The sequence below is a fragment of the Orbicella franksi genome, chromosome 1 (assembly GCF_964199315.1).
Source record: "Orbicella franksi chromosome 1, jaOrbFran1.1, whole genome shotgun sequence".
In the NCBI taxonomy this organism is placed as follows: Eukaryota; Metazoa; Cnidaria; class Anthozoa; order Scleractinia; family Merulinidae; genus Orbicella; species Orbicella franksi.
The window spans coordinates 6,441,062-6,458,669 of record NC_138145.1 but is presented as its reverse complement, the minus strand read 5'-3'; the positions used below and the strand labels follow the sequence as shown (position 1 = coordinate 6,458,669).

At 39.3% G+C, this 17,608-nt stretch overlaps 2 protein-coding genes across 2 annotated transcripts in view; both read right to left on the bottom strand.

Moving 5' to 3' along the window:
- Window positions 1–7,330: 7,330 nt before the first annotated feature.
- The window catches only part of LOC145467211 (interferon-inducible GTPase 1-like), a 62,815-nt gene continuing 52,537 nt past the window's right edge, over window positions 7,331–17,608 (bottom strand). Inside the window, exon 2 of the mRNA XM_081450790.1 lies at window positions 7,331–10,164. Coding sequence (XP_081306916.1) covers window positions 9,156–10,164 — 1,009 coding nt within the window. The 3' untranslated portion in view covers window positions 7,331–9,155. The remainder of the gene's footprint in view (window positions 10,165–17,608) is intronic.
- Window positions 15,174–17,608, bottom strand: part of LOC145485142 (interferon-inducible GTPase 1-like) — a 7,976-nt gene continuing 5,541 nt past the window's right edge. The window contains exon 2 of the mRNA XM_081463837.1: window positions 15,174–17,585. Coding sequence (XP_081319963.1) covers window positions 16,527–17,585 — 1,059 coding nt within the window. The 3' untranslated portion in view covers window positions 15,174–16,526. The remainder of the gene's footprint in view (window positions 17,586–17,608) is intronic.

Below are 17,608 nucleotides of genomic sequence, written 5' to 3'. Positions count from 1 at the left end.
AGTTTTCAAAGCAAGGTAAAACTAATGGCCTCATAGGGAGGCACTACCCAGTAGCTAAGACTGAGATGGTCACACTTAAGATATCATTCAGGCACAGCCTCAAAAGCTAATACTACCTTGCAAACATTTCTCTTCGAAAGTACTGCACAGTAGCTATGACTGAAATGGTCACTTTGTAACATATCATTCCAGCACAGACTCAAACATTAATAACACTTTGCAAACATTTCTCTTCGAAAATACTGCTTAGTACTGAGCTTTCATTGGAATTGGCTGGCCCTAATTCGAAATTGGACAGGGTTTTTACGGTGAGAAAAATGTTTGAAAAAAGATATTTTTTCTAAAGGTCAGAGTATAGTGAATTTCGCTCGTCGTGGAGGAAATACTTAATCTTAACGTAGAGTCTGAAAAGTTAACGTCTATTATTTTTGTTTTAAGTAAGATTTTTCTGCCGATAAGGTAGTGTCATTTTAAGGAAAGTTCTTGAACCAACTGATTGTTGGCGCCATCATTATTATCGCCGAAAATAATGATAACGCTGATGATGATGATGAAGATGGTGATAGGTGGTAACCGTAAACCTGACTAAACTAAAATGTGTTAATTTATTAATTAATCACATAAGTGTGGCTGCCCTATCTTTTTAGCCCCTTATGGTTATTAAGGGCAGCCTGCACTCTATATAATTTTTAAATTGGTACAATTTATTCCTAACAATTGTTGGGTACAAATAAAGCTATTGTATGCTATGTGAATAGCGTATGTAAGACGGTATTTTTTGATTAAACAAAAGCGGACTTCGCCTCAGGCAGCACAATATATAGCTAGTCAATCATTTTCTTTTTATCGCCTTTGACGTTAGCACGATATCCTATCGAGTTGATGCGTGTGAGAAGGCAACATATTTCTATGAGACGTTTGTATTTCATTCACAAGAGCTGCGCTGTGCTTTCTTATCAACAAACCACTTTTTCTCTTTTCTGCTCGTTAACGAATGTTCGAGTCGCAACCTCGATTTCTGAGGTTGAAACTCACGGTTAGAAACTGTGGTACGGTGATGTTGGTTTTCACTTAAACAAAGATCTGAACATTCGATGGGAAGTAACGTCTCATTAGGTCAGTCAGTCGGTCGCTCGGTCTTAAAGCCTTTATTTAAGCGTCAATGTGTTTACCCTCTGTAGACTAATTCGGGACACCAATTAACTACTAACCTTTCTCCACGTTTACGGATACACTGTCTCAACAGAATAGATGCAATGGGTACACTGACACCATGCTGCAGTCCCGGATGTACACTTGTCGCAAAAAGACACCATGTTGGAGTACATGAATTACCCATCAGCCGGTCAAGAGAAAACACGAAATACTTATTAACCTTGCAAGTCTTCACTTCCTCGTGATAAACAAGATATGGGCTGCCAAAATTGTTTACTTGAAAATTACCTGACTTAGGATGGACGAACACCTGAAAAAAATGGAATACTTATTTATAAACTTTGCAGCAGGGGAAACTAAACAACAGGTAACAAAACAGCAAAGAAAAAGTATATTGTTTGTTTATTTATTTTGATGTCATTATAATTATTGTTGTTTTCATTATTATCATCATCAGTGTTAGTTTTAGTGTTAGTGCTAGTGTGAGTGTTAGTGTTAGTGTTAGTATTAGTGTTAGTGTTAGTGTTAGTGTTTGTTAGTGTTAGTGTCAGTGTCAGTGTCAGTGTCAGTGTCAGTGTCAGTGTCAGTGTCAGTGTCAGTGTCAGTGTCAGTGTCAGTGTTAGTATTAGTATTATTTTATTTTTGTATTTTGTTTAACAAAAGAGTTCTTAAGAGTTAGAAGTTGAGTCTTCGGATAGTCACGCAACGCTTTGCGTAGTTTTCGGTCGCGCGCTTAACCAGTAACGCAAGCTGTTCTAACACGTCTGTCATTCTTGGTCCAAAACTTAAGTTCGGTTGCCTTGGCATCTACTGGGACAGCTTCTGAAAAAATAGATACAAAAATCAGCACCAACTTGATTCTCTTTTTTTCTCAGCAAGAAATTTGCTTCTGTAAACAAAGACAATTTAGCAAAGTGTTGGATTGGTAACAGTTTCACGCAGTTTAAATTAACTTGTCCTTCAGATCGGAGGAAACACACATCTTTGAGTCACCTTAAAGATGTTTTTCCCCAATGACGTTAAGCCTTATCACTCTCTCCCCGCCCAAAGACTACATCAGGGGTATTATTGCCTTAACTCACACCCCACCCGTGACGGTGTGACTTACCAGGAAAACTTTGCCACTGCACAAATGATGTTACCAGCAGGCTATTGGTTTAACAGTAGATCTGTTTTGCTAGTCGCCAGGGTTTTTATGCGCAGCCATAGGAAATATTATAACAGTACGAATTGTATGTAGCTGGAAGGAACATGACCGACTGAATAGCGAATAACAAACGCCATGTCTGGGAGAGAGTTGGCCAAGGAAATATTTTGTTATAAGGTTATTTGAAACTCAGGGAGCAGAAAAAGAACGTGACAGTCAGTATTGAAAGAATGTTTCCAACCCATCCTTTCCCAAGCCACTAGGCTTCCTGTACATAACCTGTTTAACAGACGTAAACGAGAAGGGCCATTTTTCCGTTCATATTGCCCTAAATACGCCTAGAAAGCAGCGGGCTACCGTATTACGACCCGCCCGACAACTAAGCGTAAGCATAACGTACCTTTTAGCTCTTTAGGAGAGTCAGGTGATCACTATTACCAACAGCCATTTCTTGTCTCTTCTTATTGCTTCTTCTCTCTTGTCAAAAGGTGCTGACTTGATAAGAAATAAAGAAGTCGTATTAATATCGAGCGTTAGGTATAACGCAAGCATGAATACAATTTATTCCTCTTTTATACTTACAAACGGTGATCTATAACTGAGTATCGCTCCAATCGTCAACACTGGATCCAGGCATCCAAATATGGCGCCTAACAGCATCAGTTTGTCGACGCTAAAAGTAATAATAATAATTCTCTTTATTTCTATAACGCCATTTCTACTACTAAACCAGTAGCGCATAACAAAACTACTTAAACAAAAAAAAAAAAAAACATTGCTTTACTGATACAATAATTTAGTAATATATTTAAAACCGCATAGAGGGCAACAAAGATCAGGTAAAAAAGCGCGCTTTCCATAGGTTTCAAGATTGTACCTCAGAACAAGCTCTCCAAAGCTTGAATTATCGCGTGGTTAGGCTCGTTATCCGGTCGTTTGTGCGACCGTGGTTCTTCACATGAGAATGAAACAGGGATCCTGAATCAATCCTATCAAGTAGTTAGTGGACGCTGAAAAACGACGGTCTCCTCAGAAAAGGCGACGCAACAGCTGAAAATTTCCCCTAAAGTTCGTGAAGATTTGTTTTATTCACTGAGTTGAACATTTCCCCAGAAAGTACGATTTGGTCACGTTGCAAATCTCGTTCACGTGCTTAGCGGCAGCTTTAAACCCTCTACCTCACAAGATCAATACATACAAGAGGAAGCCGAACATGTTAAATAGTGTTGGGGATAATCTACCTCACATCAACAAGCAGCGCTGCTAAGTGATAACCCAGCGAGGTCAGATTCTGAAACAGAGCATTTATATTACATCAACATCATTCTGAACTTTATCAGATGAAAAAGACAGTGGCAGACAATCTTAGCGTGGACAATAACGAGTCTTTTTCGAATTTAACAACTGAATGTTCTTTTAGACAATAACCCCAGCTTGTTAAGAAACTTAGTACGCCGCCTCGTTCCTTTTTCCCAGTTTACAATGCGTAACGTTGTTTATGAGCACTTCTTTGTTTTTGAGCCTTAGTAAGATTTAATTTCGAGAACTTCTAAAAACAAAAAAAATACTATTTAGAGGTTTTCTACAACTCAAAGAGTGACGGATAAATGTATTGAAAATAAGAAAAGACTATTTAAGTTAAGTGTTCAAGCGTTGTAGTGGCTGACACCAGTTCCCCAGCGGCTTATATTACCTCATTAGCGTCAAGAGCTCCGATGTTATGCAGACGTTTGATTGCGTCGTTGATGGATTCTTCAGGTGGCGGTTGCAGCAGTTTGCCGAGAACGTCCTGCAGCAACACCAAGGGACAACAAGCTAAGCTATGTCATTGGGAGTTTATGAACTATGAGGGTAGAGTCATGAGATCACGTCGCCATGAGCCAGTAACTTGCTCTTGTATAGTTAGGGTAACAGTGCTAAGATCTATTAACTGAGGCCTTCAAGACGATTGAAATCGAGAACCCTTACTGACGCCGCGTACCAGGAAGAGGGAAATGGAGTAATTGGTAAATATAACTGCATCACTACTAAAAACCTTTATAACTCGACCAAAGAACAATCCCAGTACTTTGATACGCAGTCACAACTTCTCCAGAGGTACTCGCTGGATTTCTAAAAGAAAACAATTTTAACAATAACAAACCACGGTTTGTCTTTCATGTTATTCACTAGTTGTTAATAGTTCGCCAACAAGTTAGACAAACGTTCTTGATAAACCAAAAACTTTTATTGTGCTCGCAAAATTTAATAGAAAGTGCGACACCTACATATTTACCTGCGCTTAACAGACTTACAACCTGATGACATTAGTGTGGGATAACACAGGTATCCCAAACAAAAGTTATTCTAGCTTGCGAACAACAACAACAACAACAACAACAACAACAACAACAACAGCAATAATCTTTATTTTCTTTCATTTTAAAATTTACATGTTATTTGGCCTGCGGATAGCAAGTGCTAATCTAGGCGGGCTATTCATGAACATAACTGGTTGTTATCATGAACAATTGCCTTATTGCTGTTCAAATGTTTCAACAGAAAATGTTTAAAGAGATGTTAATTGAGGAGACATGACAAGATCAAAGGAACGAGAAAGAGAAGTAACTGTTTCAGATGAGGAAATGGCAAAAAAGGTACACAGTTCAAATGCAGGGACCTGGAATATTACACTGGCTCATCCAGCGAAAGCTTGATTCCGGGTTTTGTGGGAGTCGAACCCATGACCTCTGCAATACATGTCACGGTGCAGTGCTCTACCAACCGAGCTAACAAACCAACTGGGAGGTGGTCATTTTTTTGGTTCGTATTCAATATTGTTGTAGCCAAGAAATTCTCAACACAAAGGAAACGATCCTCAGTGGGTGATATTTTTGAGGCAGACAGACCCCGATAGACCAACCAGCAAAGAAAACGAAAAGGGAGTTTATGAAACCAAGGGATTGACACATATGGATAAATTGAGTGGTGGTAATTCAAATTAGAAAGATTTCAAAGATATCATTTTTTTTATTATTTTGGAGGATGCTTTCCGAGTTATTTACTTGATAAGTTATGAATCAGTGCAAACAAGATTAAACAACCATTTTTATTAAGAGTAAAAAGCAGCGATATTAAAGAATGACGTGTCGACGGCTTCATGCCATCATTCTCAAATTCAAATAAGATACGTTATGTGAGTTCGTTATATAGTGATTGTACGTGTAAAGGTCTCAGTGCATATGATTAAGAGATAAAAATAATCGATGAATAAAAAGAAAATATTTTTATCTCTTAATCATATGCACTGAGACCTTCACACGTACATTCACTATATAACGAACTCACATAACGTATCTTATTTGAATTTGAGATTGATGGCATGGAGCCGTCGAAACGTCATTCTTTAATATCGCTGCTTTTTATTCTTAATTGTTTATCGAAAACCTTAGTTATTACAACCATTTTTATCACTGGAAATTCACTCAGATATGAATTCAAAACATCAGAAGCCACTGCTATCCTTGTGGATTGAGGTGCATTCTTCTGTATATAACCTTTACAGTCAATCTGCCCTGTTATGGTTCAATTTTTTTGTTCATATTCTGTGTTGTTATATCATCTGTTATCTATTAGTTTTTAGACCAAAGCTGCCACTATTTTTTAATGCCTGTAGTTCCAAGAAAATATCTTATCTCCTTGAATTGGTTAGGAGAAACGAAAACAAAGACTTAACTATAAAAGTTAAATTATACACATATCTTCCTGTGTTTCTGTGAAGTAAGTTAATTAAGCATAACTGTTTGCATCAAGGCATAGCAACTTGATATTTTAGCCAAAAAGTATCTTACTGTGCCTGTGCCAAAACATTTCATCAACAGTCATTTCTTTCTCTGCGTAAACAGTAAATCGTAAACTAATTTTTACTTTTCTAACTTCTTTATATTTTGACCTTTAAACCAAACACGCCAAGGTTTTTTTTTAGTCGCACAAGGTTTTCATTTCTTCACCGAAGGAAGAGCCAATACCCTTGTTGTAGCAGTTTTAGCACTGTTTGCTGGATATTTTGATGCCCAAAAACTAATTACAAATAACCTTGACGAAGTGAAATTAGACAAAATGCATTTTCTGCAAAGCTTGCCATTGTGAATAAACTGAAGTTCAGTAACAGTCGAGGTGAGCCCGAACAGTCTACCTGGTCAATCCTTCAGCTTATCCTTGTACCTCTGAACACAACAATACCCCGGCCAACTCGTGAGGAAAAGTCAAACAAGATACACTGCGTGTCGAACGTAGAAAAGGAAACAAACAAACGAGAAAAGCTCGTTACATATAAGGTTTCTATTTTGAGAGCCCGAAGCTGGTAAGTTTTTTAAATTTTTTTTGTGAGGCTGTGAGTTTTACTAAATCACTTTACTAAATAGTACAAATAGTTTTAGGAACCACTAAATAAATCGGTTTTCTGGAACAGTCCCCACACCTCTTCGCCCCAAAAAAGAATCCCCAATTCTAACATCTTTGAACTCTCAAAATAAAACCTTATCGGAACAGAATCTTCTTATTTTTCACGTTTTACCACGGTTATGATTGCACGCAGTTGTCACTTCTCCCCCACTCCGCCGCCCCATCACTCCCTCGATCTCTCGCGCGAAGGAGCGCTAGAGCTATCACGTAAAGTGCAAGCGTGAACGAGGAGGAATTGGGGAGAGGGAGAAATAAGGCTGCGTTTCTCGCAGCTCGCGACTTCACCGCTCGCCAGATCCAATGCGCGCTACTAAACTTGGGTGATGAGAGAGACTGCTGACAGTCTACAAACCAGGGGTGATCATGGCTTTATGTAGTGTTCGTGATGAAGCTGAACCCTGCAAGATCTGCTCTCTCCACCATACCCAACCAGGAAGAGATCGTTAATTCCACTGCACTGTGCTTCTGTGCTCCTTTCATTTTACTTCTACAGCATCGTGGTATTGTTCCTAACATATGCTTATATAAACAAATATTTCTTTCTTAAATTTATCAGGAAAATATCAACTTCCATTTACCAGGTAATTTTTATACTCTTTTTAACTTTTAATTTGTGTCTTTCTTTACAAAGGTTGATCTTTCGTCTAGTCTGTACAAAAATAAAAAAAAAAAATTAAAACAAAAAGTCTTTCTTGTCTAAACTTGTATAAAGTTAACTCCAGTGTTATTGCACTTACACGAGTAATTTACTTTCTAACATTCCTAACTTTTAATCATCATTCTTTACAGGGGTTAATATTTCGTCTAGTAATACAAAAAAAATAATAATAATGATAATAAAAATGAAAACAACAATTCTCTCTTGTCTAAACGTGTGCAATCGATGTACAAAAGTAAACTCTAGTGTTTTTGCATTTACACTATCAATTTACTTTCTAACCTACTTTATTTTTGGTTTGCCTAGACAGCGGTTTCCAGAATTCTGCAATTGAAAACGTATCGAAACGTCTTAAAAAGCTCAAACTTAATTTAACTTAGGGACCAGTTTATTTGTTTTACTGTAAACATAACGTATTTAAGCTGTAACCTAGCGCTATATCAACTCATGTTAAACGTATATCATGTGCTCATGAGCACCTCAGGCTCTCTGAAATCAAAACAGGCCCGGTTTACGCTATAAATCAAAGTTTTAGAACAAACGTTGAGTTGGTCAGCGGTTAATTATTTTTGTACATGTCTGTGTACACAAATATAAATCGCCTCTTTTCCTTGACAATTTAATTTGTTTACTTTTGATTTACGACCAAAAAGGTTAAATGCTTCTGTCTGTCGAACTGGTAGTTAGCACAATTTTTTGCGCCACTGAATGGACACATTTTCTACTGGTAAAAAGGCCAAAGTACTGCCAGCAGAGGCTGCCCTAGAATAGTTAGTGAAAGCTTTTCAGAATTATGTCTTATTCTACCGTGAAAGGAAGAACAAGAGTTTCGGAATCGAGATTCCACGAATCGTATACAAAATAACAGCTATCAAGTCGACAATGTTGGCACATGCAGGCTGCCTTGTTCATATATGCACTTAACACTTGTGAATTCAAATGTTTAAGTGAAGCTTAACAAATCTTTCACTTCCGATCCGGGGTGTGTCTTTTCGGCAGCTACTCAAAGCATGACACGAGGCACTAAACGGCATGCTACTGGTTACGACTAAACCCACAAATGGAATAAAACGAGTGAATTCCTCGATGATCGAATCGGCGGCATAGGGTGCCAACTAACCGCGCTCAGCTGTGCAGCTTTGGTAGAACCTTTTTGGTGGTGAGATAGAGCTTGGCGAATTCAGCGGATCCTATTTCGGAGGACTAAACTGGTTCCTGTGGAAGCTGACTTCCTTCAGTGCTAAAGCGGCATCAACGGCAAAGAAAAAAAGAAAAAGAAGATTTACAGATGTACTGTTTTAGTAAGTCAACATAGTTCTACGAATCTCGAAAAACTCGTATAATTAGTTCATGTATTTTATCTTACAATCTTCTTGACGTGCGAAGGTACATAATCTCAGACTTTGTTAGCAGTACTTTGGCCGTTCACTGAATATCTCTCTTAAATGTAAGTGGCAAAAGGTGGAATGTATAGACGTTTTAGAATCATTAATTCAGATGATTTGCTCATAAATTAACGGTAACAAAAGCTAGTCGTTCGTATAAATAGACATGCACGAAAGTAACACACCGATGACCAAAACAGGGTTTCTTCTAATCACTGACCGTATGGGGGCAAATTGAACTGCTTTTACTTTTGGAAGAGCCCGCTCTCGGACACAAGTTTACACAAATCGTATTACAAGATTCTATGATTCGTATGCCAAATAACTGCAGTCAAGTCGCGCATATTAGACTTACAAGTTAACAAACTCAATCAACCTCCAGTTCGAAATCGGCGGCTGTCTTCTCAACAGCTTCCTTTAGCACTAACTTTGCAGCTTCTTCAACATTTGTTAAGAGTTTACTCAGACCATAATACGTAGTAAAAAACGACATACCGCTGGCTATGGCCAAACCCATAACCGGAATATAACGGGTGGCTTCCTCGACAGCCGCCTCTGCAGCACAGGGTGCCAAAAATGCGCTCAGCTGTGCTGCAGTGGCAAGGCCAACAATAATAACTTTCTCTTTGGTGGCGAGATGGAGTTTGGTAAATTCAGTGGAACCTTTTTCTGGAAGTCCAAGCTGGGTCCTGTACAAGCTTAGTTCATTCAGAATTAGAGCACTATCAACGGCAAACGACAATCCTGGAACTGGAACGGCTGCAACGGCACCAGATAATGAGGCAATTTTCCATATGCGCCCTCTCAGAACATCAACTTTCCTTTGGAAAATTTCATTCGACGATCTTGTTATGACTTTGCCGAGAGACAAGGTCATACTCTCTCGCTGGTATCTCGTCAATGCATCTAGAATGGCCTGGGTTAGTCGAGCAAACTCCCAGTTTTCGGGCTCGTGGTTGCTGATCAAAAATATATCTTGCTCGTCGGTCAGCAGGTCACCCAGACTTTCCCGACAGTTGCATCGGATTTTCGCTAACATTGATTTTTCGTCGAACGATCGCTTTTGGCTCTCGGCTCGAACACTTTCATCAATTTTTGTGCGAATGAAGAAAAATTTCTTGTCAATCGATCGTACTTTCTTGGCCAGTTCCAAGTCGTTCGTGGTAAATCGGGTGGCTGTGAAGATTAGGTACGTGTGGTACTTCTCCAGCTGTACTTTCTCGCAGTATGTCTCCAGGTCTGGGTAATCTGGAGTCCCTATTCCTGGCAAATCCCAGAACTTAATGTTGGTATTGGTCGGGTGATCAAAGGGAGTCGGCTCCCTGGTGCGCTCGGTGACATCAACTGGAGCTGCCCCTTTATCGTCGTCACGGAGTCTGAAGAGCAAAAGTAAGTGAACGTACTTACATTATAATTAACAATTATTGGATGAAGCTGAGAAAGAAGAAAAGAAGAACAATTTTATTATGAAAACCGATTACAATAAAAGGTTGGTTGACCCGCAGGTAGCTAAGGCTAATCTAGGCGGGCCAGGCTTACAATGCAATCGCATGATTGCTAGAATTATTATGGCCGAGATTTGAGGTTTTGTGTTATCTGCCAAAGCCTGCTGCTGAGGCGGATAACACAAACCCAATTCAATAATTGCTTTATCATGCATATGTTCGAGCTTTTTTAAAAAAGCAAGAGGGTGTACAAGAAGCTTAACATTCTACATCGACATCAACTTGTAAACAATTTTATTCGTAAACTTGCAACCTAAAAGTTTCCACAAAAATTTTACAAAAGGCCACTCTAAAAGCATGTTTTAGAACTTGAAATTATACTTATGACTGATCTGACAACCGTTTGGGGGAAACGTTCGGTAAAAGAATTCTTGCAGAGCTTGGGCATAACAAACGTGTTTCTCGCGCGTGCATAACTGTTGTCTACAAAGTGACGTCACTTCTGCGCGTATAAAAACTATTGCCTGTAGATATGACATCACGAAAACAGTGCTGAGCTGCGTGTCTGTAGCCAATAGAAATTGAGATAGTAACACCAATTTATGACAAGTGATAGTAATTGGACTGAGTGGAGTCCAAACCGGTCTGTAATCACACAAGTGATATGAGTATGATGGACGACACGAAGTCTTATTACTGATTATTCGTAAAAATTACAATTTCCGAGAAAAGAAGAAAAGCCAAGTCATAAAAAGACGATAAATTTTTCTGTAAAAGACTGCCAAAGGAAGCGTAAATTGTTTTATGTCGCTCTGAAACTGTGGTTGGTTGATTTAAACTACAACTTTGAATGCGATTTGTTGATTTTAAATACTTTGAATGTGATTCGTTTACTTAATTGTCTGATAACAACTTGGCAAGTGAATTAGTGGAAAATAGAAGTGTTTAAAACCAATCACAATCGAGGAAATTGTAATTTCTATGATTATTACAATTACTTGAAGTTTAAATTGCAAAGGCCTTAGCAAATAAAAATCTATGTAAGGCGCCTTTTTATGGGACTTTTCCGGAAAAGGAATACTCCGAATATAATAGATGTTCACCAATGATAGCTGAATGATAGAACACGGTTTTCCGCGTTCTGTATATGCGTTCCTTTGGGAAAGTTTTGACGGGAACATCGTGCACAGCCAGTCAAGCCCTTGATGTTGCACCGAACGCGACTTTGAAACTCAAGTTTAGAGGCTCGATCCAGACTATTTTGAGCGCTGGTCTCAGGTCAGGACGGAGGGGGTGACCCCATTGTTTTCCGGTATTGATTCGTGACCGACTCATCGCTGCCAGTGTGACGTCACATAGCAACGAGCGAGCGCTTCGAGTAGCCTATTCAGATTACGCCATCGAAGAAGGACAACAGAGGTTAAGAAAGACAAAAAAACAGGCCTAATATCGCTTTTGTTCTCTAACTTAGTGTAGGTGTGTACAGTTTGTTGTTAGTGCATTATGTGTTTTAGTTTTGTGCGCGCGTTATCGTGTATTCTTGCTGAATTTTGTTGCGGGTAAGTGGCGGGACCGCCATCTTGGAAACGGGACGAGAGAAGTCAACGTAAAACGTTCGCGTTTTCTCTCTTAAATGTCTTACCAATAGTCTTATCAATAGGAGGTTTTATGCGTTGATAGTATACGTATAATCCGCGTGTATCTCTGTGTCGATTGAACCAGCCGTTCCTCTCATCAATCCATTTGAGTGTTGAGATGTTGTTTATTTCTTGAATTCCACCAAAATTTCCCTGCGATGTGATCGGTTTTTGTCTGTTTTAGAGCACTTTTGGTGGTTGTTATCAGGCCTTTAATTGCAATTCTTTGTGTTTCAACTTCGTTGCCTTTTGTGTTTTAATTGCGTCCGCTGTATGCTGAAATTTGTTGGCTTTAATCGTACAGCAGCTTTGTTGGCTTTTTTTCCTGTCTCGTTGTAACTGTTGACTTATTGCTGTCCATTGCAATTGTGGTGTTCAGTGTTGTGATTTTATATTCACAACAAAGTTCAAATTAGAGTTAGCCTGAGTAAGCTGTTTTTGTCCTGCATTGCCATGTTGTAATGGCTCCTATTTCTTGAGCCTCGAAGAATTTCAAGGCTGCATTGTAGTCTTTTGTAGCGAAATCGATGTGTAATAACGTACAACAAAGAAAGAGCTTTAAGTGATTTATTCACCCAGTGTTACACACAATGCAGGCTCCCAAAAATACAGACGGTCCTTGTGCTTTAATTGTTATGAAATCAAATAATCATACAAAGCATCTGATTGGCAGAAATCAAACTGGTGATCAAAATAACACGGGCTAGGGCACGTGCAGTATAACGTATCGCAATATCTCTACATCTTTTCATCCATTTAAGTTCTCATCATATTCCAACCAAAAAACAACCCTCCACTAAATGTCACCAAATAGCTACTGCAGCATAGCACTCAAAATAAATTACAACAAATTAAATGCTACGAAATGTGTTAGAATGCTGAAATGCTGTAAAGACAATCAGGCATTTATTCTATTTAATTAAATTTTTTAATTTAACAAAGTTTTATTCCTATTAGCTCTTTTTATTTATTCTGCTTTTATAATCATCTTCTCTTCACAGGTCCACATCAGCCTATAGTTTCAATTATGACTATATGTGCCATTTAATCCATCAAATATTTTCACTTGCACATTTGTCCTTGGACGTTATCTGTTCCTGCCTTTTCGGAATGGATAATGTCCATGGAGTGGACACCGAATGAAGGCTACTTTTCATAAAACCTGCATTACCAAACAAAGGAATGATTGATTGACTGAATCAGTTTCTCCCTCAGACTCCGGAGGCCCATGAGCTTCATTCTCCTCCACTGTGCTTAGCAGCTATGCTCTCATTCTGACCATATATGGCCATACATGTCATGCCTGATCCATTGTTAGTGGTTTTATTTGTGGTTAGTGTGATAGCAGTCAGTGCTGAAAACCTTGATGTTAGCTCCAGAGAATTTCCCCTCTTTTGCTCTGTTTTATGTCTTCATAGCTCAATGTTCAGTTATCCTTGTGTAAAAATGGTTGAATTTCACCACCCTAGCTTTTTCTTCATTATGGTGTTTAAATCAATAAGGTTGGTGACATCTATTTTAGTTGCTGATATAACAGAAAAGTCACTTTTTTTTTTTTTTGACTTCACACCAATTAATTAAACTATCGTAAATTTGGGATTTCAAATTAATTCCAAATTGAACTTGTCAATTGATTTGTACTGACAATCAAGCTGTGGTAAGCCTTTGTATGACTCTGTGCCTTTAAAGGAAATATCTTGGGCTGTCATAATCAGTGGGAGTTTAACTAGAGGTGTGGAAAAGTACTTAAGGGGGTGCAAAAATGAAGCAGGAACTTGTAAATTTGACAGCATGACTAAACATGAAACAAATCATAGCTCTCGTATGCATGCCTTGACAGATGATAAAGAAATTTTTAAAAATCTAAACTAAGGTGAGTTAAAAACTTTATGGAAGGGGGGGGGGGGGGCATTAGCCTTCAAAGGAAAAATGTTCATCAGAATCCCTAACTGCTGCCCAGTGTGGCATTCTGGAAGGAAATTTGTGCATTATGATATGTTCCTTCCAGTGACATTCCCTGCAAAAAAACAAGAAGTGTCTTTAATAACCTTTTTCAAGTGGGCTACAACTTTTACATGAACAAATGGGGACTATTAGCTGATTATGACCTTGCAAATCAATAGATTCTGATGGATCTATTGGATTAACAGCATTCATCAATTTTTAAAATATCGAATTCCAAACTAAAATCAGGGAAAAGTTAGTCACAAATTTTAGGCCGCCGGCCAGGAACAAAGCTGAGTTTTTAATGCAATACAACTATGTATAATCAAGAGAACATATGGTCTTTTGGTATAATATTTGCTGCAGACCTAGCATATAAAAGAAAACTAAGGCTCCTCTGTCTCAAATAAAATCAAAATAAAATAGAACCGAATCACTGATCAAGCCATAACTATTAACCAAATTACGGATATTGCTCTAAATGTAAACTGTAGTACGACAAAGGTGAAAACTTACCTAATCTGGCTATCTGAAACATGGCTGTTCTTTCCTTACAGCCATTCTTTGTACTTTGAAGGGATTGATGAGACGAACCACGAGCACTGAAGAACTGAAATTCCACATACAAGAAGCCAAGTATACCCTCTGTCGAACCTCCTATTCTTGGGTCAAAAGGGCTCTGCTTCGCTATGCAGTGGCCCTCGAAAGGTCAACCAGCTAACAGTTTTGCTCGACAAATTGGCTTCAAAACAGAAAGTTCTCGATCAAATTATCTACCTTTTGATAATTTTGGCCACCAAAAAGTACAACATAAAGATTCCTCAATGTAATATAAACCACACATTAACGAACCTAAGAAAATGGGGCAGAATATCGGAGCGAAATTCCGCATTTTTATCAACCTCTTGTACTTCTCCCATTGGGGGCCATTTTGAATTTCATCCCAGCGAAACGTGACGTCACACTGGCAGTGATGATTCAACCGATGTTTTGCTTCGAGACGCCCCCTCCCTCCTGTCTCAGGTCAAAAGTGTTCTTTTTTTATGAATAAGTGTAATTTGAGCTAAAACTTCCGGTTAGATTTCCTCAATCGAGAATATCCTCTTCCTCTATCGATTGGAAAGGTATTTTCCGCTACAGCTGAGAATTTGCGAAAATTTTTCTGTTCCACTGGTCATTTCATTTCGGTCAGAAGTCTGAGCGAAATGAAATGTCAAGTGGAACAGGAAATTTCCGGAATTTTCAAATGTCTAGAAAAAAGGACAAGCTCGGTAGGCTGTCCCAAAATTTACGAAAAGAACTCGGCAATTTCTGTAAATCATGTTGAGTGTTCTATTTGATTTTGCACCGGAAATTCCGCATATTCTATTATACCTAAAACGAAACACGAATAGCCAAAACAGCCCCAAAAGAACGAGCCAATAGTTTAGAATCTCGCAAAATCACCATGGAATAAGAATCTCCTATTTTTACTATAAACGAACGGTTCAGGTATATCCGAAAGTTTGGAAGCGAGCCCGAGGTACGTCTAGGCTTGTAGCAGAGAAATCGTGAAACGTTTTCTCCCCCTTTTAGCAAAAATACCAGACTGTGAGAAATATGAATACCTTCTGAAAAAGCCTTCGAGACTGTGGTCCCCAGGGATACACAGAGCGGGACAAACGCGCACGCGTGTTTTACCCGCAGTACTATGTGCTACATCTGAGAGAAATAATTGTGTGTACTAGTACATGCTAGTAGTCAGGGCTGTCAATAAGGGCTGGGGCCCGGGAATTTTCTCCCGGAAATTCTGCATTAGATCCCCGGCTACTTTGATAGGAAAACAGCATATCAACCATATCACAATAGCTGGATTTCCCGGCTGCTTTTTGCACATCCCCACCAACTTAAAAAATGAGCGACAACCCTGTTAGTAGTGTAAAGGAAAGACACGATACAATACAAGACAAGACAATACATATTTGGCTGGGTGATGACGATCAACTGGGGTCGAAAGGTCCTTCTCAGTCACGGGACGATGACAAATGACTGGAATCTGTTGAAATTTCGCACCTTGCTATTCAGTCAAAACTCTAGTGAACATTTAAAAATAGAAAAAGGTAGATTGAAGTTTAAAATTCCATTTTCAACCAGAAATGCCAGCACTATTTGATGTATTTCCCAGGCAAGATTGTCAGAAAATAAAGAGGACTATTAAAAAGATCGTTTCCAAAGGGTGTCAGAGATTGACACCAGTTCCGGTCTTATTCCTGCGTAGAGTATCACACGTGGCTTGCAAATCGAAAATGAAACAAACCTAGTGTTGAATCTTGGGGAGTTCTCATTTCTAAAAAGAAAACACGTTATGGCCTGGTTGTTCCCGGTTTTTCCAGTGTGGTCAAGCAAATCTAACGAACCTTCTCCTGGTTGGTAACAGTAAGCTTGACAAATTAAGGTCATCCTTGCTCAGCAAGACCAAACTGGGCTCTGTAAAAGCCGATTTCTTTCGTTGTAAGCCCAATAAGCTACAGATACTGAGGTGACCATCCGGATGCGTTCTCGGAAAAACTTCGACTTTTCTCTTCAAAACTCGTTAGAACGTTAAGGGACAGGGTTAGACTCTCTGTCTGAAATGCCGGCCTTGCGTCAAGAAAGGCCTGAGTTAGTTCAGCGAATTCACATTTGTCATGTTGGTAGACTTGTAATATCCAATCTACAAGTTGACAAACTCAATCAATCCTGCTCAAGTTCCAAGTCGGCGGCTATCTTCGCGGCAGCCTCCTTCAGCACTAACTTTGCTGCTTCTTCAACGTTTGTTAAGAGTTTACTCAGAGCAAAATACGTAGCCCCAAACGACATACCACTGGCTATGACCAAACCAATAACCGGAACATAACGGGTGACTTCCTCGACGGCAGCCTCTGCAACGTAAGGTGCGAAAACGCCCCTTAGCTGTGCGGTAATCGTACGATCATCGCTAAGAACCTCTTTGGTAGTGAGATGGAGTTTGGCAAATTCAGCGGATCCTGTTTCAGGAAGACCAAGCTGGTTCCTGTAGAAAATTAGTTCCTTCAGTACTAGACCGGTATCAACTGCAAACGACAATCCTGGTAGCGGGATGGCTGCAGCAGCACCGGATAATGAGGCAACTTTCCATATGCGCCCTCTTAGAACATCAACTTTTCTTTGAAAAGTTCCGTTCAACGATCTTGTTATGACTCTGCCGAGGGACAAGGTCATACTCCATCGCTGGTATCTCGTCAATGCCTCTCGCTGACATCTCCTCACTGCATCTAGAATAGCCTCGGTTAGTCGAGTAAATTCCCAGTTTTCAGGCTCGTGGTTGCTGATCAAAAATATATCTTGCTCGTTGCTTAGCAGGTCACCCAGACTTTTCAAACAGTCGCGTCGGATTTTTGTTAACATTGCTTCTTCGTCGAATGATCGCTTCCGCCTTTCGGCTCGAACATTTTCATCAATTTGCGTGCGGATGAAAAAAAATTTCTTATCGATCGATCGTACTTTCTTGGCCAAATTCAAGTCGTTCTCGGTGAATCGGCTGGCTGTGAAAATTAGGAATGTGTGGTACTTCTCCAGCTCTGTTTTCTCGCAGTATGTCTTCAGGTCTGGGTAATCTGGAGTCCCTATGCCTGGCAAATCCCAGAACTTTATGTTGGTATTGGTCGGGTGATCATAAGCAGTCGGCTCTCTAGTGCACTCGACGACATCAACTGCAGCTGCCCCTTCATCTTCATCGTAGAGTCTAGAAAACAACCATACGCAGGCATGCTTCTATTTGAAGTTATTTTAGTAGA